Here is a 24,171-nt window from a genome sequence, read left to right on the forward strand (position 1 = left end):
TGTTTGGTGTCTTAAGCTTCACCAGGATTCCTTTTTACTGGAATTCCTTCTTATTCTCTCGCACTTTGGTCAACCACTCCATGTTGGCGTGGCATATTCTTTTGTCAAAGTTCACCTGTCAGCAATCAATGCCCGTCTGCCTTTGAATCCACTGTTGACCTCTCATTTTCAGGTTAAACAATTCCTGAAAAGCGTCTTCCACATCCAGACCCTGAAGAAAGTCCGTTCCTCCTCCTTGGAACCTTAATTTTGTTCTTGGGAAATTGACCCAGGATCCTTTTGAGCCTGTTGGCGGACAGTTTTATTGGTTGCCCTCACCTTCCCCAAGAGAGCTTCTAAACTGCAAGCCTTGATGACGGCTTCTCCTTTTTTGACTTTTCATAGGGACAGGGTGTCTCTGCGTAATAATCCAATCCTTTTATGCCCATGGTAGTCAGTAAGTTGTCCTTTAATCAGTCTGTCCAGCTTTCTTCTCAGCAAACTAATGAGAAGGTTTTACGCAGCTTAGACCTTCATAGACACGTCGGGTATTATTTAGATAAGACAACTTTTTCTTTTCTTGCCAGCACAATTGGTTTGGCTGTTTCTAAGCAAGCTATCTCTTCCTGGATTTCGAAGGGCATTTCCTTTTTTTTTTTATAACTTATCTGACAAGTGGCTTTCTGCCTCTGTTCGGGCCCATTCTACCAGGGAAGGCAAAGAGGATTCCAGTGGAGCCGTCATCTAGGGTCTGGACACCAGTTCAATCCATGAAGCTGCTACTTGTTCTTCTGTGTGCACCTTCACTAAACATTGCAAATTGGACGTCATTTCCAGAGCCAGGGATTTTTTTTGCCAAGGCTGTCCTTCATGGGTTTGTAGAAGGTTCCTCTTTGCCTTCCTCCTCCCATCTCTTACAGTAGCTTTTGTACCCTCCCATTGGTTATGGATACTTCAGCAGTGATGTGGAAGGACATAGTACAGTTGTATAAAATCTTACCATAACAGTAGCGGACCTTCTTTTTCACTGTTGTAGTATTCATTCCCTCCCTCTTAACCCATTTTCTTCCTTTTTCCCTCTTTTTCTGCTGGGTACATCTTACTGGCTGGATTGTATTTGCCTTTTTCCTTGGGCATCTCCTCTTTCCCTGGATTTGCATGTTCTCCTTCCTGTTGGAGTGGCTCTAGATCTCCTGGGGCACTTCAGTTCTGAGCTGAGAGCTTCCATACGTCACCTTTATGCCCTAAGTTGACACAGGGAGCATACTTTTGATGTACAATGCTGATTAGTCTGAGTCTTTGTATATTGACCAGATGCAGTGGCTGTCCTTGGTAAGAGATCCCATCAGTTATGAATACTGCAACAGTGGAGAGAGGGGCATCTATTGTCATGGTAAGATTTTACACAACAGTGCTTTGTCAGTGTCTCCTCGTTTAGTGGACAGGGTGGCAGGCTTTGTATCATTCTAGGCCACCCCTTACAGACTACAGTTGAAAAGTCAGTTCTCTGCATTCCCTTCTTTGGGAGCCACTACCAGTGACCAGTGGCTTCTGGATGAGATTTTAGATGGCAGTGTTTTGATGCTGTTGGGTTTTCCTTCCCTTTCAGGGCCTTCTCTTTGTGGCTAGCAATTCTTCATGAAGCTATTGGAATGGGCCCAGACACTACTTCTCAAGGGGACATTGAGCCCATTTCCCCTTTCAGAAGTGTGTGCTCTTAGATCTTCTTCTGTCATTTTGAAAAAGTTAGGGTCATTCCCGTCTTCTGGCTCATTGATTGTGGCAGGCATATTCAGTATTAAAGTTCCAGATGATAACTCTGCAGGGAATCATGCCCCATCATATTTTGGGATCCTGGATAGTGTTGCTGAATTAAAAGATATGTTCTCAGACATCAGTGTCTGCAAGTGTCAGTGGCATTCCTTTTTTGCTGTTTTAACAGCACTTTTCAGTAAAAGGTACTATTTGTGGTCTGTTAAGTATGCCAAGTTTCTTACAACGGTTATTCCTTTACTTGGTGGCTGTTTTTCCCTGGTCCTGGTTTGTAGACCTTTCATGGGTGTTTTGTGGTTGGCCTTGGGCAGGGAGCTATCCTTAACTGGGGAATCTCCTCCTTGATCCCATCACAGTGACATTTGGTGTTATGATGTTAGGCATGCTGCAGTTTGTTAATCACTTCAGCCTAAAGAGAGGGAAAAGGAAGGTTATGGATTTGATGCCCTGGGTAAAAGGTTCAGACTCGTGTCACTGAAGGAAACTTTGGTGAGTGGCAGTACTGTAAAACTGAAATGCTGAAATCCACTTTCAGAGAGCCTCAAAATTAGCATTTACTAACCCTAAGAACTGTGATTCAGCATTGGTGATGTCTGACAGCTAGCATACCAGATTTCACCTCTAGTTGAATAAATACAGAGCTGCAGTAAAACTGGAATAAAAATAAACCTTGCATAGCAGAAAAATTTTTTTTTTTTGGGGGGGGGGGTGGTAACTATCCCTACAAGTCCTTAACTGAAGTATATCAACTCACTGCTCAACAGCTGAGAGCAAAGAGCATTTTGGGAAGGAAGACTTGTTCCCACACTACCACACCACTTCTGCAGCATTCTTCTTCAGAAAGCCATATAGTCAAACCACATTTGCCATTCAAAAAGTAAACATACAGCAACAAAGCTTCCCATTTCCTCAACCATTTTTAAATATACTCGAAAGGAGTGTGACCAGTAACACTGCAAAACAAAACTCCGTAAATCCTACTGAAGACACAAGCACTTGCTGCTACTTTTTTTTTTTTTTTTTTTTTTTTACTAATAACTTAATAAATTACTTGTAATGAGTCCTGCATAAGTGACATTTTCCCTCTTTTCAAGAAAATCTTTGTCACTAAATTCTTTCGCTCTCGATCTCCATATTCTGAAATGGCTTCAGTAAGCCGTCAGACTACCGATCTTCCGAAAAAACGTAAGGATAAAGACAGAGACGGACCACATAGGTCCAAAACTGCCAACAACACTTCCATTAAGCTAGTCGCCAGTCTGCCGGTACTCATTGAGGTGCCTTTGCAGCCTCTGATGCCCGGTTCTATGGATTTGCAGGCCTTTGCTGAGACCCATTCGGAATCCGGTATGCCGTGAGATGCTTCTTCGACTATGGAACCAGTGGATGTCTCTACCTTAGATGGATCCAGAGCCGCTATGCAGGCACGAGCTTCTAAGGGAGTTTTTCATCCAAATGATGTTCGAATCAAACCGACTTCATTTTTAACCAAAACTACCAAGTTTCTTAGGCCCAGAGTAGGCACTTCTCCTAGAAAACCAGTGACCAAAACGCATGCTCAGGCACCCATGCCACAAAAATAAATGCTTAGAATGGCTGAAGACCTTTTTACGCTGATTAGGGGAAGCCAGCCTTCCCCTGCTAAGAGACCAAGAATCCAGTTCCCTTCAGTTTCTACAGACCAGGAGTCTGATTACTCTGATCTTTCTTATTATAAAGACGTGCCCTTATCCAACTATGAGGATTCAGATGCAGAGGAATCCATTCCCTCTGCCTCCCCTCCAGAGGATTTTTCTTTTGGTGAAACCTTGCATACTTTTGAGAGCATTTCCATTGGGAATGCCATGACTATCCTCAGTCCAAAAAGAGGGAATTTTTAGACTTGCCTCAGCACAGGCCTTTAGCTGTACTCCTGTCCTGGATGTTGTGGATGATGTTTTCATGGAATCCAGTCTTACTCCATACACTTTACCTCCAGCCCTAGGAAACCATACCAGGTACTAAAGAGTACCTGATTCTCACAAGTTTCTTTTCAAGAATCTTACTGCTGACCCAGAGATTATTTCCCAGGGACCTAAAGGTATTAAGGCTACCACAGCCAAAAATCCTACCCCTTCGGACAGGGATTCCAGATCTTTGGGCAGATGGGGTAAGAAGGTGTATACCTCTGCAACTCTTGTCATTGAATTGCCAGTTTCACATGCTGAAATACCACCAACATATTATGGAACTTATTAAACAAAAAGTGGTAATTTTTCCAGATTGTGCAGAAAATAAATAATTGCAGGAGCTTATGCACTCTGCAAACCAAGTTAGTAAGCATACTTTATATAGTGTGGCTTTGATGCCCTAAAAGCATATTGCAGGGCAGCTGTCACTGGCTCTGTAGTGAGAAGACATGCTTGGCTGAAGGAGCAGACCTTGCCAGATCATGTCAAATCTAAATTACTAGACGATCCTTTAAATAAGGACAGTTTGGCAGCAAAGCAGAAGAATTTCTTAAAAAGATGGAATAAAAGGCTAAATCTATGCAACTGTTAAAGAATTCCTACAAGTGCAACCACCTAGATTCAGTAGGCATTGCCCTTCAAAACACTGGTCCTTTCCAGCCCCCTCTGGGTCTTCCCAATCAAGACCCAGGGGAACCAGACCACCCAGACTACAGTCTCAGGCAGAGATCTAAGCAATGGAGTGCCCTCACCCCTAAATCAGGGAGTAGTAAGCCACCTCCTTATGGAAAAAGCTCACAATGGCTTCTCAACCCTACTTCCCAGCCCTGCCCAACTGCTTGTGCCCCTAGGAGGAAAACTTACCCTTCATGCAAAGAACTGGATGTGCGTCACTCAGGACAGATGGGTCCTCAGAGTTGTATCCCAGGGGTACAAATTTTATTTTCATTCACTGCCAACCCCAAGCGGGTTTCCAGACCTTCCTCCAAACCATTGGGCAGAGGCTCAAAACCAAGTACTTTCCCTGCTCAATATCAGAGCTATTCAGCCTGTTCCAGTACAACAGAGGGGTCAAGGATTCTACTCCAGACTATTCCTGGTACCCAGGAAAGAGGGCTCTTGGCACCCAATCCTGGATCTTTCAATTCTCAACACCTTTCTGGTGGTAGCAGAATTAAAGATGCTTACCCTGCAACAGCTTCTCCCTGTGTTAGCCAAGGATGCCTGGTTAGTCACCCTAGATTAAAAGAAGTCTATCTGCACATCCCCATAAGAGAGTCATGCAGGAAATATCTACATTTCAGGGCAAGGTCTATGCATTATCAGTTCTCTGCACTTCCCTTTGGCTTATCTACTGCTCCCAGGTATTCACAAAATGCCTGGCTCCAGCCATTGCATACTGCAGGCAGAAAAATATCCAAATTTGCCCATACTTGGACAACTGCCTGATTCAGGCTGACAGTCAGGAGTTGCTGCTTCAGCACCTGACATTTGTAAAAAACCTTCTCACTTCATTGGGGTACACCATCAATGAAAATAAATCAAAACTGGTACCTAGTCAAAAGATTGTATTCGACAGAAAATAGATGCATCTTAATGCATGTAATGTCTGAATCATATTAGCCAAAGTTTTTGATTTAAATGAATGTTAGAACATAATTTTCTCTCCTCTTGATTTCTAACATTAAGATTATTTGAATGCTATTAGAATACAAGTGCTATATATTACATAGATCTATATAATAGTATGAACAGTTTTTAAAAAAAAAAAAAAAGTTTATTTTAGTTTATATGATGCTGTTTTACCAAATGTGTAGTTTTGTCTTGATAGATAATTGAATTGAAAACGGTTAACCTCAGTTAAATATAACTAGTATTAAATTGATAAGGTGGTAGCTGAGGTACTGCTGCTTAGGGTAGGGGGTTAACTTGAGTAGTAAGTACTGCTCTAAGTTGGAGTTTTCAACTCCAGGCGGGATGCAAGGTTTAATCCTTACATTATTTTTACTTGTTCATTGTTATATGTATATAGTTTTGACATCCACAATATATTTTGTACACTCATTGTCACTACAAACAAAATTGAATCCTATACAAAATCCCATAAGAGATTTAATAAATACAGCTATATTTAAAGGTACACCTAAAAGAGGAGATGTAACATTATTTATCTTGTTATTTGTTATTTCGATCATAAGATTCTTGAGTTTTAAAAATGCCAAATGACATCTTTAAAAGGAATTTCTTTAAACATTAATGGATTGAATAATCCGTGTAAAAGGGCAAGCCTAATAAGATACATTAATCTACACAAGGCCAATCTAGTCTTCCTGCAAGAAACCCATCTCTTGAAAAAAGATATTGATAAACTAGCCACTAATAAGTATACAGTATTGGTTAGTTCAGAGCACACTCAGAAAAAAAGAGGAGTGGCTATTTTATGGAATAAAAGTATGCCCATTCCTAAAACCATTAAGTCTTATCAGGATGACAAATTTTGTATGGTTACAATACAAATTAATGGGAAGACTTACACTTTAATTAATGTATATTGGATACCTGGAATTGGTATTAATACAGTGAAATATCATATTGATAAGATCATATCATTCTCTGTAGGGGATATTATTTTAGCTGGTGATTTTAATTGTATACTACATGAAAGTGATACTACCACTATAAAGAAAAGAAGAATTACATCTAATGCAAAACATTTAAATGATTTTGCTAATTCTTATCATTTGAATGATATCAATAATCAGATAGAGTCAAAATCATTACCATACACCTTTTTTTCTAACAGATACAAAACTTATTCAAAAATAGATAGGGTCTTTATTTCTAACCAGATGGTAACAGATTTAATTAATTCCAAAATCATTTCATGTCCTATATCTGATCATAACTCAATTGTTTTTGAATTCATGATAAAAAATACTCATAATGTTCAGATCAAAAGGATACCAGCATACTTAACTCAGCTAAAAGACTATAAAGAATATATACTTTCAGAAGTACAACATTTTCTAGACATAAATAATACTCTTGAAGTCTCCATTGTCTATGTTTGGGATGCCTTAAAATCATATCTATATGGACAAAGTATCAGATGGTATAATAACAAAAGGAAATCTTGGGATAAGGAATTGTTAGATATTCAAAGTAAACTAGACTCTTATAAACATAATAATAAAGAAAATATTATGGACAAGAAAGTTATTGAAGAAATAAACAAACTAAATGAGAAATACAAAGAAATTTTAACTCATAAAGTTAAAATAACTTTAGAGAATACAAGTTTTGTCTTATTCAATAAGCCCCAAATACTTACATAGACTTAAAAATAAAACAAAAGATTGAATAAACAAAACCATATCAAAGAAATCTTTTCTCTAAGGAAAAAGAAGAATGTTTCTAGTATACCAGAAATACTGGATGAATTTAGAAATCACTTTCACAAGATTAACCATAACGACATTAACATGGAACCTAAAGATAAAATAAAGGAGTTTATAACCACAAACATGAATAAAAAGCTTAATAAACAACAGATTAAACTATTGGACAAGAGTATTTCATATACAGAAGTTATTACACAAATAAATAAGCTTAAATCAAACAAAGCACCGGGTAATGATGGTATTATACCAGAGATATATAAAATCCTTTCTAAAACTACATATTCATTAATACATAAGGTTTTTATTCTGGCCCAAACTGAGTTAATAACCCCTCCATCTTGGCAATATACATTTATTTCATCAATTTTAAAACCTAATAAAGATCCAACTAGATGTTCTTCATATCGACCCATCTCATTACTTAATGTTGATTATAAAATGTTTGAGTATTTTTGCTGATAGATTGAAGACAATTATCCCGGCATTATAGACATAGATCAGATGGGCTTCATTGTAAATAGAAATACTTTTGATAATATAAGAAGAACTTTAACATTAATTGATTTTGCAAATAGGAAAAAGAAAGATTTAACACTTATTAGTCTTGATATAGGTTCAGCATTTGATTCAGTAAGTTGGGACTATCTGTTTACCTTACTGAAATGCACAAATTTCTCTGATGCATTTGTAAATTTAATTGAGCATTTATACAAAGGAACGCTGGCTTATATTAAGGTAGGAACATATGTTTCACAAAAATACCCATTCTTAAAGGTACAAAGCAAGGATGTCCACTTTCTCCACTATTATTCACTTTAGTAATGGAGCCTTGGGCTAATTTGATTAGAAACAGTACTGACATAGAGGGTTTTGAAATAGAAGAAAATACAACATCAAAAATTCAACTTTTGCAGATGATGTTCTAATTACATCAGCAGGATCTAATTCTTCTATGCAGTCTTTATTTGATAAAATGATGAATTTTAAAAGTATTTCTGGTTTAATATTCAATGAACAAAAACTAAAATACTACCTATATATACACGAAAAATACTCTCATTAGTGATTTTACTAAATATGTACCCAACTCAGGTCAGATAACTTATTTAGGTATAATACTATCTAAAGATATTAAATCTATTATATATAATAACTATAATACCTGTTTTCTTAATATACAAAATCTTTTTAATACCTGGAATAATATGTTTTTTATTATGGAGGAGAGACTTACAATTATTAAAATGATAATATTCCCCAAGATTTTATACTTAATACAATCAATAATACTTTCACCTACAAAAATAACTATCAAGAAACTGAATACACTAATGTTAAATTTCTTATGGGCACCTAATAGACCTAGGATTGCATTAAAGAAACATACTAATAGCTGGTCTCAAGGGGGTATTTCTTTCCCAGACTTTAATTTATATATTATCTCTTCTATTATAAAAGTTATTACTTTATTAATAGATCGGTCATATGTCGCAAAATGGAAAGATTATTGGGAGCTAATTAGTATGCACTTCATGAAAATCTCCTTAACACATAAAAATATGATTATAAATAACTCCATGTTGTGGTTGCTAAAGGAATTTTGTACTTCACCTATTACACCTAAACATATGGTCTGTTACCCATTAAATATTATTATTAGTTATCGTAACTTTATATTCATGCACCCTAAGTATAGGGAATGGAATTTTATTGTATTCCCTATAATTTATACTCTGGGTATGCTTATGTCATCTACTTCTGAAGGAGCTCATTTAGCTATAGATAATAATCTAAAGTACTGGTATCAGCTGATATCTGATAAAGTTAAACATCTAGATTTCTTAAAACAAGAATTTGATCTAAGAGAAACTTGCTGGTTAGAGGTTCAGATCTTTAGACAACATCTCATTGATAGAATAGATCTAATGTCTATAACAGTTAAAGAATCTATTCCAAAACTGATTGATTACTTGATAATAAATTTACAGCATAAAGTTTCTGATAAAGGTAAACTTTCATATATACATAAAATTATCAGACAAGAGACTTTTTACAATGTAGATTCATACTGGAATTATTTCACCTCTATTAATGGGGACCCACCAACTCAACAAGATAAACAATATATATTGGAATCTGCTTATAGAACTACATCTTCCATTGTCTGGAGACTTTATACATGGAAATTTTTACATAGATCTTTTATACACCTTTGATGATGAATAAAATTAATAATAAAGATAATCTATGTAAGAGATGTAATGTAGAAATTAATGCTGACTGGGCTCATATGTTTTATGACTGTATGAAGTTGAAAGAATAGTGGAAGTCAATTAATGAATTTTTGCAGGCTCTTTTTACAGATAATTTAATTATTTCTAAGTCTCTTATATTATTCAACACACCTGTACCTCAATGTGTTAAAAAGATTAAGCTTCCCTTGTTATGGTCTATCCTAGCAGTGGCTAGGAAAATAATAACTAGAAATTGGATTTCAGATACACCTCCTTCGTTCAATGAATTTAAAAATGTTATGAATATAATGTGTCATATGGAAATAATCACAATTAGAATGAGAACAACTAGAAAAACATCACATTTTATTGTATGGGATAATTTACAAAATTTGTTAAAAAAATTCTAATTTCAATAGCACAGTATTTTAGTTTAATTAATTGATCTGATTGTAGTGGATGTCTTTGTAAATACTTTAGTTGTTTTGTTGAATATTATAATAATACCTATTTTTAATTATTTGTATAAAATTGTTATGATATTTCTCTTATATGTTAAAACAATAAACTTGTTTTGAAAAAAAAAAAGATTGTATTCCTGGGAGCAAGCTTGAACACAACTTCCCAGATGGCATTCCTCACTTCAGAAAAACAGGTGGATCTGACAGACTACTTCAAACAAATGGCCACCAGATCCCAGCAATCTGCAAGTAAAGTACTGCAAGCCCTAGGGTTCATGGCCTCATGTATTCTGCTAATTCCATATGCAAGACTGCATATGAGGAAACTTCAATGGTACTTAAAAAGTCTTTGGTGCCAACATTCTCAGGACTTGGAAACTGTCATTCCTATCATACCTTGTCTAAGGACAGAGTTCCTTTGGTGGGCAGAAGCATGCAACCACAACAAGGGACTGCATTTTACTCAACCCCATACCACCCAGACCCTAACCACAGACGTGTAAGTCTATGCATGGGGGGGGGGGCACACATGGCAGGTAAATGTATTCAGGGCCACTGGAGCCCAAGGCAGATTCTCCTGTACGTCAACCAAAAAGAGATGCTAGCTGTACAGAATGCCCTGACAGCTTTCAGATACCTATTCTTACCAGGACAACTGCTGATAAAAACAGACACCACCACAGTTGTGGTACATCAGCAAGCAGGGGGGAACCCATTCTTACCCACTCTGCAGGTTAGCTATGGCCATGTGGAACACGGCCTTGAACAGTCAAGTTCATCTACAAGCTCAGTTCCTGCCAGGCAAGCAAAAGTCACTGGCAGACTTAAGCAGAAATCTCCTAGACCCACACGAGTGGAAATTGGAGCCAAGCACCTTCAACCTTCTGATCCAGAAATGGGGGACCCCAGAGATGCATCTCTTTGCCTCCTCTGACAACCACCAGTTAAGCAAATTCTGCACCAGAAACCCTCACAGCAGGGTCTGGAAGGTGGATGACCTATCCTTTCAATGGGAAAACCTCTCAATTTATGCCTTTCCCCCTCTGCCCCTTCTCGCGAGAGTATTACTCAAGATAAAACAAGACAGACCAAGGACAATTCTGGATTGCCCCAGACTGGCCACGCCAGCACTGATACCCACTCCTGTGCAACCTGACAATGGTGCCACCCTGGCACCTACACCAGACCCCAACCCTGCTTTCCCAGCAGGAGGGACTGATTTTGCATCCACAATTGAAAACCCTAAATCTTGCAGCCTGGCTAATTCCTTAAACTCTCCAAAAGCAACCCTAAGCAAACAGGTGCTGTACGTCATCCTTGAAGCCAGAAGGCCCAGTACTAGGAAATCCTATGCTGAAACGTGGAAAAGGTATTGTTCTTGGACTCAGTCTAAAGGAAAGGGACACAGCACTGCCATCCTTACCTCTAATCCTGGATTACCAAGCAAAACTACTCCACAGAGGCCTATCCTTCTCCTCCATTAAGATCCATGCCTCTGCCATTTCAGCTCATTACAATACTAAGCCACCTCTAGTCTCTCACCATCTCATCAAACAATTCCTGAGAGGGGCAAACAACTTAAGGCCACCAAGGAGAGCACCCTCCCCTGCTTGGGACCTTAACTTTGTACTGGAAAAACTCACGCTTCCCCCTTTTGAACCGGCTGCTTCAGCAGAGTTAAAATTCCACTCTTGGAAAATAGCCTTGCTTCTCGCCATCACTTCAGCTAGAAGTGTCTGAGTTACAAGCACTGATGGCTGTGGAACCCTTCATTATTTTCCATGCTGACAGGGTTTCCCTCAGGACTAACCCTTCCTTTATGCCTAAAGTGGTGTCCAGTGTGGCTCTCAACCAATTTGTCCATTTGCCGCCCTTCTTCCCTAATCCTCAAAATAAAGGAGAAAGGATTCTGCACTCTTTGGATGTGCACAGACAGCTCAGTTTCTACCTTGATAGGACTAAGCCTTTCAGAAAATCTGATCAGCTGCTAGTCAGCTTTGCAACAGGAGCAGAGGGCAAGGCCATTTCAAAACAAAACATTTCCAAATGGATAGCACACTGCATCCATTTCTGCTACAAGCACCATAGAAAACCAACCCCTCAGGGGGTCAGAACACATTCCACTAGGGCCACATCTACCTCTACAGCATTTCTCAGGGGAGTCCCTACCAGGAACATAATGGAAGCTGCTACCTGGAGTTCTATACACACCTTCACCAGGCATTGCCACCTGCCTGTATTTTCCAAAACCAGGGCAGGATTTGCTACAGCAGTCTTGCATAGCCTACTAGACAGCCCTAACTCTTCTTGACTGCCTCCACCCTTCCTCAGCTTTGGGAGTTAATCCAAGTGTGATGACTGCAACAGTGAAACACAAAGAACATAGTACAGTTGTGTACACTTACCATAAATGTAGATGTTCGAGTGTATGTTGCAGTCTTGGTTTCCCCTTCTTCCAGCCCCCTGGTTTTCTCTCTCTTTATCTGTTCTCTCTATGGCTATTCCTACTGGTATTGGTATTTACTTTTTACTGGTGGTGTTTTTCCCCACCATATACTAGCTCCCTATTTGGGGGCTTCTGACATTTAGGGCAAGAAAAAACAGATGTAGTGGCGTCAGCTGCCTGTTTTTATACCCCTGACATCATGGAAGAAGCGACAACATCCGACACAAAAATACTAAGTCTCTGGTATTCGGGCCAACTGAGGACTGTCTGCAGGCAGATAACCCAAATGTGATGACTGCAACAGTGAGTACACTCAAACATCTACATTTATGGTAAGTGTACACAGCTGTACTTTATGTGTTCTGCAGCTATTTGACTGCAAGTGCATTCCTTCAATGAGCACTCCATCTTGGAGCTACTGTCCATAAGCAAAGTTCTTTGGTGGATTATTGGAACCACTTTAAAAGACCCATTTTAGCAGGGTAAAACATGTGAGTACTTAACATGTCAGAGGAAAGGACAATCTGCAGTGAGAACCTTGTCTACACCCCACCCCCGCCAATCACCACTGCCATTAATTTCCAGTAAACAAGCAGCAACGTTATAGCTTGTATACTTTCATGCATGTAGAACCTAGTTGGAATAGAAAGTCAGTTAGTGAAGTAGCATCCCCCCCGCCCCATGTGGTATGTGGATGCTGTGTAAGGGGGTCGAGCTGCTGTTAGCAGTAGAACTTCTAGAAAGGCATGGCAAATGGATACTGCAAAGAGGTACTCATATTCACCCATTAGAATACCCTATCATAAGACTAGTTGACATAAATTTTATGTTTAATATTTTTGTACTTTTATAGCACAATGTGCCTACTGCGGTGGTAGTGCTGCGGTAGCGTTGTCGCCTCACAGCAAGATGTTGTGCCATTTGATTCTCAGCTAGAGCGTCTTCTGTGTGGAGACATGCGTGAATGGGCGTACCTTCGTTGAGGGTTGTGCGTCAGGGCTGCTGTCAAACTCGGCACGTAAAAAATCTACTGCCAATCATTAGCGGACTGGAGTTCCGCTGTGGCGACCCCTAACCGGGAAAAGCATAAAGACACAAACAATAGCACAATGTGCCTACTAAATCAACAGCAGCACATTTTTAAGATGCTTAATTTTAAGCAGATAATGTTTGGATAATGATGCTGCAATTTACCAAATGGCAAGTTAATGAGTTGGGAGGCCTGTTTTTAATATTTTGAATACAGTGGCCCTCATTTGCATTCCTTCCCAACACACAGACACATAGACTTGCAGTACATTAATATACTGTATATATGTAGGCTAAAACGTTTAACTCCTCTTTCTGTGTTTAATCTGCAATTCATTTCAAGTGTTGCTACAGAAGGTTTCAATTGAGTATCCATTGTTAGCTTAGACCTGTTAGAAATTTAGTAGAAACAGAAAGTGAGAACAATCTTGCTAATTCGAAACAGTTACTTTAAATTTAAAAAAATAGATATATATGTTGTTGATTCTAAACTGTGTTTTTTTTTTTTTTTTTTTTTTTTTTTGTTCATGTAGGTGACAGTTACAGACAATGGAAGACCTGCAAAGTCGACCATTGCTAGAGTAATAGTGAAAGTCTTGGATGAAAATGACAACCGACCACAGTTTTTGCAAAAGTTCTACAAGATTAAGCTGCCTGAACGAGATAAACTTCCGAAAGAACGAACAACTAAACGAGAACCAGTTTACCGTGTAATAGCCACTGACAAAGATGATGGCCCTAATGCAGAGATAGCATACAGCATTGAAGAGGGAGATGAGAATGCCAAATTTTTCATTGAACCAAAAACAGGAGTGGTGTCATCCAAGAAATCGTCTGCTGCAGGAGAATATGACATTCTCACGGTAAGAGTGGCATTCTGTGGTGAAAGTGCAGACTAATTTTATTTATTCAGTCATTTATTGACAAGTGTATTCATATTTTCAAACTAGTTCTGAATGTGAGTAGCAGAATAACTATAGTTGAATAATTATTACTTTTTTGCTCTAAGTAATAAGTTGCAAAAAGCAGCCATATATTTTTAAAGTGAAGATTTTTTTTTAATCCCACCCGGTATATTTTGTCAGAGGCGGTAAATGTTGCAGGTAATTCCTTGATGGGCAGCATACTTCATGAAGATAATTTGTGTGGCTTTATCATACCTCTCTTGGGATTGCTAAAATATTTTTAAATTGACAAAGGTGTAGCAGCATAACCTCGTTTGGTGTAGGTAGTTCCATCTTAATTCAGGCTTTTTCTGCTTGCTGATCATTTACACAATGAAATCTTTGATAGGAAGCACTGAAACTCTTTTGAAGTATCGACTAGGAGCATTTCACAGTTTAAATGATGTGAAGTTGAAACAGTTACATTTTCCCAAATGTTTGTAAATTGTGATAAATTACTGCAGACAGATCATACGTAATTTACCTAGTTTTATAACCACTGAAAAGTGTTTCATACTCTAAGCTCCTAAAGTGTACAAGATTCACCTGTAAGCTGTTTCTCTTTTGTGTTGTAGATTGTAGTTACCACATCCATGCATAGTCATAAGATTATAAAGTACATGTTTTAGTTTTGTTGTCATAAAAGTGGTAATAAGAATAATAGTGTTTGCTTTGGGTGTCTTAACTGTCGTTAGTTTAGAATATTCATTATCTTAGTACAGACCCTGTACTGTCAGAATTACAGCTGCAGTGTTATAAATGTCAATTACGAAAGGCATCTTTTGCTGTTAGTAACATGCTGTTAACATGGAACGTCATCATTTGTGAATAGCTGTTGTGCTGGATAATTGAACTTCGATTTTTTGTTTTCTCGTTTTAGTGTCCATTTTAAATTACTTAATGAAATGTAATGATTTGTGGCATAGATTGTAGTTTCTATTCTGAAGACAACAGTGATTGTGTTCAGTGTCAGATGTTATTCTAGCTTCATGATGAGTAAAATTGATTAATCTCTGTTAGATTAAAGCTGTGGATAATGGCCGCCCCCAGAAGTCATCTACTGTACGACTGCACATTGAGTGGATTTTGAAACCTCCTCCAGCTCCAGAGCAGTTTGCTTTTGAAGAAACATTCTCATTTACAGTCATGGAGAGCGACCCCGTTAATCACATGATTGGTGTTGTAACAGTGGACCCTGTTCATTCTCCACTCTGGTTTGATATTACTGGTAGGTTTGCTCTGAGTGCAGCATATTTTTGTATGACAGCTAACTATTCATATTCACAAATCAAGTTTACATTAATCAAATCAGTGACAGCATTTATTGAGATGCTCTAATAATCATTGTGTACTGCAGTATTTGCAGCTTGAGCCATTGTCCTGTACAACATTGCTTTCATTGGTGTTTGTAGAACTGCTACATGCCTGTGTTTTTAATACATTTATAACATTAGTGCTCTGCAAATTTTTGTCTTGTATGTAAGTTTTTTTCAGCATGTGTCACACTGCTCTCTTTTTTCGTTTCTGTAAGTAGTTTGGAAGTGCACAGAATCTGTTCACCCTGAATGTGCCTATTGCAGTAAATCTTTCCCACTCATGTATCAAGCGAGAGAGATACTCACATTCATAAACACACACCAGTGTTTAGTCAGTAAAAGTTTACATGTTGCATGGCTGCTGCTGCTGTTTGTAATTGAAGAACCCGATTGTGAATGAAATGTATGTAGTTAAATCTGGCATATTTCAGTCTGATGGAGCTTATGGGTCACCCATGGAAATACGTAGCTGTAAAGCAGGTCTTGCATGTTTAACAAAATCTAAAAACTTTTACAAAATTGCAGGAATGTTTGTATTTTTGTCTGTGTTAGATGTGTGTGTGCATATGTAGATGTATGCACATGTACAGTGTGCGTGCGCACCTGTACATATACATACTTGCGCATATACACATACATATATACATACATATACTACAGCTACATTGTCTGACATCACTGACTGGATTTGAGAGCAGCTCTAAGATTTTTTTCATTTTCTTGTGGTGTCCTAACTAGTTGCCAGTTATCATCTTGCAGCTAGGGTCAGGAATCAAGGCAGCCACTTTTTAATTGATGACACCTTACTGTAATACAGTTCAAGCATTGCATCTAGAAATAGTCGTGGTAGTTCAGATAATAGACTTCTGCGTTTTATTTCTGTGTTGCGTTTTCTTTAGTTTTCTGTTCAGGCAAAACATTGTTCTTTCACTCGTTCACCACATGTATTGTGTGTCTCCTTAACTTCTGTGTTGTTGCTTAAAGCAGTGTGTATTTCACTGTCCCATTACTGCCTTTTTAATTACTTCAACTGGAACTGCATACTTAGCAATAATTGTTTTATGACCCTAAGGTCATCAGATTATAGAGTGGAAACGCTTCCATCTTGTGACTTTGTCAGCTGTCCCAAAAAATATTTGAAGCCTTCTCAGTTTCAGGACATCACTCAAAAAGTGATATGGCTCTAAACTGAGGTTTTGCACATATTTTGGTAATTCATTTCTGAGTGTTAATAGGACCTCATTCCATATCACATGTTTGACTTGGAGACATTTTGGTCCGTGTCATGTAGTGCCAAGATGATCTGGTATCAGAGAGTAAACTTGTTAAGCACATGTTCTTCGTGTTTCATTGTTGCAGTCATCACCTGTAGATTATCACAGCTGTGGTAGACCTCGGAAGGCCCAAATACCAGAGTCAATGTTTTTCTTCGTCAGCTGCTGATGTTCTTCGTCTTCCATTGCTGCAGTCCTGACTATTGGGTATAGTCCGCGTCCAGTCGGCCCGAATACCAGAGAGCTGACGCCGGTCATGGCCTTAGACTGACGCCAGTACGCCAGGGTACTAATGCGCATGACCGACGCCATATCCTCAGTCTTTTTGCCGCATGGTCCGATGCAGAAGCAATTTTGCGAGTGCAGGTTGGCGTTTGAGATATTTCAAACCGGAGTTTCAGACCGAAACAGAGTTGGCTGGTACCCGTTAGAACATTTTGGTTTTTCTTGCCTCAGTATTTAACCGGATGTCAGAAAAAGTGAATAACTGTATTTCTTGTGGGAAGCAGATACCGCATAGGGATTATCATACATTGTGTATACCTTGTTTAGGGCCTGAGCACGACGTTGGTTGCCGTTCTTGTGCTAGATTTAACAAACGCACTATTAAAGGAGACTAGATTGTGCCAGGTTAGTGTTTGGAAGCGTAATTATAATATGCCGTCGGATGCTCCGACGCCCGCTTCATCCAAGAAGCGCAAGGACAAAACAGTGAAGCCTAGGGTTGATGAACCGGCAGTCCCGGACGTCGGTTCTTTAGAAGGCTCAGTGGAGCCCGAGGTTTTGCCAGGAGTTTCCATGGAGTCTCAGGCAGAAACTTTACTGTTACAGGATGTGCCCTCTCAGGAGGTAGGCCAGGCTGAGGGGCCTTCTCAGGTAACTGTTCTTCCCTCTCTTCCCAAGGTAGTTAGGGCCTCTCCTTCTGTTGCCAAAGCTTCTTTTAGAGGTAGGCCAAGTTCAGTTTCTGTGGGGGCTTCTCCTAGCATTTCGGGCTCGGTTCCTAAGAAACATATGCTTAAAATGGCAGAAGATTTGATTACTATGATTAGAGGTTCTATGCCCCCGCCTGATAAGAGGCCTAGGGTGGAACAGGAGTTTGATAGTTTTGAACAGTGTTCACAGGCTTCAGAGTCTTCTGTGGAAGACTTACAGGAGTATCCTGCTTATTCTGATTCGGATGTGGATGATTCCACTCCTACAGCTTCTCCTCCTGAGGATTTCTCATTTTCAGAGACTCTACACTCCATGAGGGAGCACTTTAAATGGGAAGGCCAGGATTACTCTGATTCCAGGAAAAGGCTTAGGGAATTTTGTTTTACCCCAGCATAGGCCCTTAGCTATTCCTCCTGTGTTGAATGTGGTGGAGGATGTTTTTGCAGAGGCTTCCCTGAATCCTGACTCTTACCTCCTGCTCCTGTTAAGCCTGATAGGTATTATAGGGTGCCAAGCTCATAAGTATTTGTTTAAGAGTCCTAGGGCGGACCCAGAAACTGTTTCTCAGGGGCCTAAAGGTGTTAAAGCTTCTGTGGTTAAAAATCCTGTACCCTCTGATAAAGAGGCAAGGGCTTTGGATAGGTGGGGAAAGAAAATGTATACTTCTTCAACTCTAGCCATGAGGGCGTTGAATTGTCAGTTTCACATGCTAAAATATCAAAATTATCTCCTTTCACAATTGAAATCTAAGGTGGATGCTTTGGCGGAAGGTATTGAGTGTAAAGAGTTGCTGGATTTGGTTCATGTGTCTGAACAAGTGGGTAAGCATTCTTTGCAGTGTGGTTTTGATGCTGTACAGGCCTCCTCGAGGGTGGCTGCTACTAGTTCTGTTCTTCGCAGGCATGCCTGGTTGAGGGAGCAGAGTTTGGCTGAGCATGTTAAGACAAGGATTTTGGATGCTCCTTTACAGTCTGATGTGTTGTTTGGATCGCCTGTGGAAGCAGTTTTAAAGAAAATGGAGGACAAAGCTAAGTCTATGCAGACTGTTAAAGATTTTTTGCAGGTGCAGCCTCCGAAGTTTAGTAGAAATTGGCCTGCTAAGGGGTGGACATATCCTGCTTATGATTCCCAGTCTAGGGGTAGGCCTAGACGTGGTAGGGGCAGGGCTCAAGGTTCTTTTAGGCCTAGATCAGGGAGTTCACCTGCTCAGACTTCTGGTGAGGGCAGGGGTCAGTCCTTTCGTAAACAGACCCAATGACCTGCCTTTTCAGCTGCCAGTGGACTCGTCTGGCAGCTCCTTTGGGAGGAAGACTGTCTCTTTTCAAAGAAAATTGGGATTTAATTACTCAAGACAGATGGGTGTTGATATCATTCATCACGGTTACAGATTTTATTTCCACACAATGCCCCTTTCAAAGGCATGCCAGACGCTTCCTCCTCCACAAAGAAAAGAGGCTCACAAGCAAGTTTCAGTTACTCCAGATGGGGGCCATTCAGCCAGTCCCTGTATCAGAAAGGGGCCTAGGTTTTATTCTCGCCTGTTCCTAGTACCAAAGAAGGGGAACACGTGGAGACCAATTTTGGATTTATCTATCCTCAACACTTATCTGGACATTCCTAAGTTCAAGATGTTGACGTTACAACAGCTTTTACCTCTACTGGGCAAAGATCACTGGATGGTAACTTTAGATCTCAAGGAAGCTTACCTTCATGTGCCTATAAGGCTAGGTTGCAGGAAGTATCTGGTTTCAACTGAGATTTTCATTATCAGTTCACTGCTCTTCCCTTTGGCTTATCTACTGCTCCCAGGGTTTTCACCAAATGTTTGGCCCCAGCCATAGCATTTTGCAGACAAAAAAATGTACAGATTTATCCTTATGTGGATGACTGCCTCATCCAGGCAGAGAGCAAAGAAAAGCTGCTCCAGGACCTACACTTTGTCAAAACCCTCCTAACTTCCTTGGGGTTCACCATCAATGAGAAGAAATCAAAGCAGACTCCCTCCAGGAGGATCATTTTCCTGGGACAACTGCTGGACAAAGCATCGTAAATGGCCTTCCTAACCCCAGAAAAGCAGAGCTCCCTGCCTCTCTACATTACCCAGCTGGTGTCCAAAAGTCACCTCACAGCAAGGGAGTTCCTGCAGGCCTTGGGGTACATGGCTTCTTGCATCCTTCTGATTCCCCTGGCCAGGCTACACATGAGGAAGCTTCAGTGGTATCTAACGAACCTTTGATGTCAACACTCATAGCCTCTAGAGACCTCTCTCCATCTGATCCCCTGTATAAGGGCCAAGTTGCTCTGGTGGGCAGGGGCCTGTGCCAGGAACCAGGGTCTCCTCTTCATCCACCGCCCCACCAGGCAGACCATCACCACAGACTCCTCAGACATTGTTGGGGTGCCCAGCTTGCAGGCAGGTGCACCCAAGGTTTTTGGGATGCCCAACACCTTCCCTTGCATATCATCCAGAAGGAAATGATTGCAGTGCAAAAGGCTGTGACATCCTTCCAGCCCCATCTCAGGCCAGGAGATGTTCTTCATTCCACATTGCTGCAGTCCTAACTATTGGGTAGTCCGCTGTCCAGTCGGCCCGAATACCAAAGTATATGGCTGACGTCGGTCAGGGCGATTAGACTGACGCCAGTGCGTCAGGGTACTACGCGCATGACCGACGCCATATCCTCAGTCTTTTTTGCCGCATGGTCCGATGCAGAAGCAATTTTGCGAGTGCAGGTTGGCGTTCTGAAAGTTTCTGAAGTCAGAGTTTCAGACCGAATCAAAGTTGGCTAAGTACCCCGTTGGGGAATATTTTGGTTTTTTCTTGTCTCAGTATTTAACCGGATGTCAGAAAAAGTGAATAACTGTATTTCTTGTGGGAAACAGATACCTCATAGGGATTACCATACTTTGTGTATACCTTGTTTAGGGCCTGAGCACGACGTTGTTGGATGCCGCTCTTGTGCTAGATTTAACAAACGCACTATTAAGAGAAGGTTAGACTGTGCCAGGTTAGTGTTTGGGAAGCGTTGTAATTATAAAATGCCGTCGGATGCTCCGGACGCTTCGCTAAAAACGCAAAGATAAAGCAGCAAAGCCTAGGGTGGAGGACCCGACAGTCCCAGACGGCGGTGCTTTGGAAGGCTCAGTGGAGCCAGAGGTTTTGCCAGGTGTCTCTTTGGAGTCTCAGGAAGAGACTTTACTGTTACAGGATGTATCCTCTCAGGAAGTAGGCCAGGCTGAGGGGGCTTCTCAGGTGGCTGTTCTTCCCTCTCTTCCTAAGGTGGTTAGAGCCTCTCCTTCAGTTTCCAAGGCTTCTTTGAGGGCAGGCCAAGTTTAGCTTCTGTGGGAGTTTCTCCTAGTACTTCAGGATCTTTGCCTAAGAAACATATGCTTAAAATGGCAGAGGATTTGATTACTATGATTAGGGGTTCTATGCCCCTCCTGATAAGAGGCCTAGGGTGGAACCTGAGTTTGAGAGTTTTGAGCAATGCTCGAGGCTTCGGAGTCTTCGCTGAAGACTTGCAGGAGTACCCTCCTTATTCTGATTCTGATGTGGATGATTCTACTCCTTCTGCTTCTCCTCCTGAGGATTTTTCATTTTCAGAGACTCTGCATTCCATGAGGGAACATTTTAAATGGGAAGGTCAAGATTTCTCTGATTCCAGGAAAAGGCTTAGGGAATTCTTGTTTTACCCCAGCATAGGCCTTTAGCTATACCTCCTGTTTTGAATGTGGTGGAAGATGTCTTTGCAGAGGCTTCCCTGAATCCTGATTCTCTGCCTCCTGCCCCAGTTAAACCGGATAGGTATTATAGGGTGCCTGAAGCTCATAAGTATCTTTTTAAGAGTCCTAGGGCAGACCCAGAAACTGTCTCAGGGGCCTAAAGGTGTGAAGGCCTCAGTTGTTAAAAATCCTGTCCCTCCTGATAAAGAGGCAAGGGCTTTGGATAGATGGGGAAAGAAAGTGTATACTTCTTCCACTTTAGCCATGAGGGCGTTGAATTGTCAGTTTCACATGTTAAAATATCAGAATTATCTTCTTTCACAGTTGAAATCTAAGGTGGATGCTCTGGCTGAAGGTATTGAGTGTAAAGAGTTGCAGGATTTAGTTCATGTGTCTGAACAGGTAGGTAAACATTCCTTGCAGTGTGGTTTTGATGCTGTGCAAGCCTCCTCCAGGGTGGCTGCCACTGGTTCTGTTCTTCGTGAGGCACGCCTGGCTGAGAGATCAGAATTTAGCTGAGCATGTTAAGACAAGGATTTTGGATGCTCCTTTACAGTCTGATGTGTTGTTTGGTTCGCCTGTGGAGGCAGTTTTGAAGAAAATGGAGGACAAGGCTAAGTCTATGCAAACTGTTAAAGATTTTTTGCAGGTGCAGCCTCCGAAGTTTAGTAGAAATTGGCCTACTAAGGGATGGACTTATCCTGCTTATGATTCCCAGTCTAGGGGTAGGTCTAGACGTGGTAGGGGCAGAGCTCAGGGTTCTTTTAGGCCTAGGACAGGAGTTCCCCTGCTCAGACTTCTGGTGAGGGCAGGGGTCAGTCCTTTCAGCAGACCCAATGACCTGCCTTTTCAGCTGCCAGTACATTCTCGCCTGGCAGCACCTTTGGGAGGAAGGCTGTCTCTTTTCAAAGAAAATTGGGATTTGATTACCCAAGACAGATGGGTTCTGGATATTATTCACCACTGTTACAGGTTTTATTTCCATACCTTGCCTCCTTTCAAAGGCATGCCAGACATTCCTCCTCTTCAAAGGACAGAGGCTCACAAGCAAATTTCTCTGTTGCTCCAAATAGGGGCCATTCAGTCAGTTCCTGTGCCGGAAAGGGGCCTAGGATTTTATTCTCGCCTGTTCCTAGTACCAAAGAAGGGGAACACGTGGAGACCAATTCTGGATTTATCTATCCTCAACACTTATCTGGACATTCCCAAGTTCAAAATGTTGACGTTACAACAGCTTTTACCTCTGCTGGGCAAAGATCACTGGATGGTAACTTTAGATCTCAAGGAAGCTTACCTTCATGTGCCAATCAGACTAAGTTGCAGGAAGTATCTGCGCCGAGCTGGAAATTCTCATTATCAGTTCTCTGCATTGCCCTTTGGCTTATCTACTGCCCAGAGTATTCACAAAGGTTCTGGCTCCAGTGATAGCTTACTTCAGGCTAAAAGGCATCCAAATCTATCCTTACTTGGACGACTGCCTGATTCTGGCTCAAGAAAAGAAGATCTTCTACAACATCTGGAATATGTCATGGCAGTGCTAAGATGCCTAGGGTATTCTGTGAACGAAATAAAGTCCAGTCTAGTACCCTCTCAAGACATGTGCTTTCTGGGTGTGAGACTGAATACAGCAGCCCAGATGGCCTTTTAACCCCGGACAAACAAAAGAATCTCTCCAGTTACTTCCATCATCTATCTCTTCAGTCCGGGCTGACTGCAAGGACAGTCCTTCAAGCCTTAGGGTTCATGGCATCTTGTATTCTGGTGCTTCCCAATGCCAAACTGCATATGAGGAAGCTACAATGGTATCTCAAAATCTGTGGACACAGCACTGCCAGGATTTGGACACTGTCATTCAAATAATACCTTGCATTCAAAAGGAATTTTTGTGGTGGGCTCAGGAATGTCACCTAAACAAGGGACTCTCTGTGACCCGCCAGAGGCAAGTCAGATTCTAACGACAGATGCCTCAGATGTTGCTTGGGGAGCTCATCTAAATGGAAAGTGGATACAAGACAAGTGGCCTGCCAGACTACAGCATCTACATATCAACATGAAAGAGATGTTAGCAGTTCAGTTTGCATTAATTGCCTTCAAGGAGTTACTTCTTCCAGGGCAGGTGTTGATTCTAACAGACAACACAACTGTCATGTGGTACATCAACAAACAAGGGGAACACATTCTTACCCATTGTGCAGACAAGCAATGATTTTATGGGAGACTGCTCAAGTCTGCAACTAACTCTTCAGGCAAGGTTTCTGCCGAGCACAGAACTCCTTAGCAGATGTATTAAGCAGACAAATCATGGATCCCCACGAGTGGAAACTGGATCTTCATGTATTTCAAAATTGACAGTGTCATGGGGAACTCCAGACATAGATCTGTTCGCTTCTCCACTAAACCACCAGCTGCCAAAGTTTTGCACGAAAGGATTTCATCACACAGCTTGGAAAGTGGATGCTCTTTCTTTCAGTTGGAAAATCTTCATGTGTATGCCTTTCCACCTCTGCCTCTTCTTCCAAAGGTGCTTCTAAAGGTCAGACAAGACAAGCCAAGGATGATTTTAATAGCTCCAGATTGGCCTCTGCAGCACTGGTACCCATTACTGAGGAGTCTGGTAAGGAAGCCTCCATGGCCTTTACCCTTGATTCCACACCTGTTGTCTCAGAAGGACGGTCATCTGCTCAATGTCAAGCTTCACTCTCTACATCT

At 40.8% G+C, this 24,171-nt stretch overlaps 1 protein-coding gene across 1 annotated transcript in view; it reads left to right on the plus strand.

Annotated features, from left to right (window-relative positions):
• FAT1 (FAT atypical cadherin 1) overlaps positions 1 to 24,171 on the plus strand; it is a gene marked incomplete in the record, with an annotated part of 1,563,619 nt that overhangs the window by 856,806 nt on the left and 682,642 nt on the right. The window contains 2 exon segments of the mRNA XM_044062507.1: positions 13,806 to 14,135; positions 15,237 to 15,444. Of these exon segments, the coding sequence (XP_043918442.1) occupies positions 13,806 to 14,135; positions 15,237 to 15,444 (538 nt within the window).

This window comes from Protopterus annectens, chromosome 2.part1 (genome assembly GCF_019279795.1).
Source record: "Protopterus annectens isolate FY-2018-M chromosome 2.part1, PAN1.0, whole genome shotgun sequence".
NCBI classification, from domain to species: Eukaryota; Metazoa; Chordata; order Ceratodontiformes; family Protopteridae; genus Protopterus; species Protopterus annectens.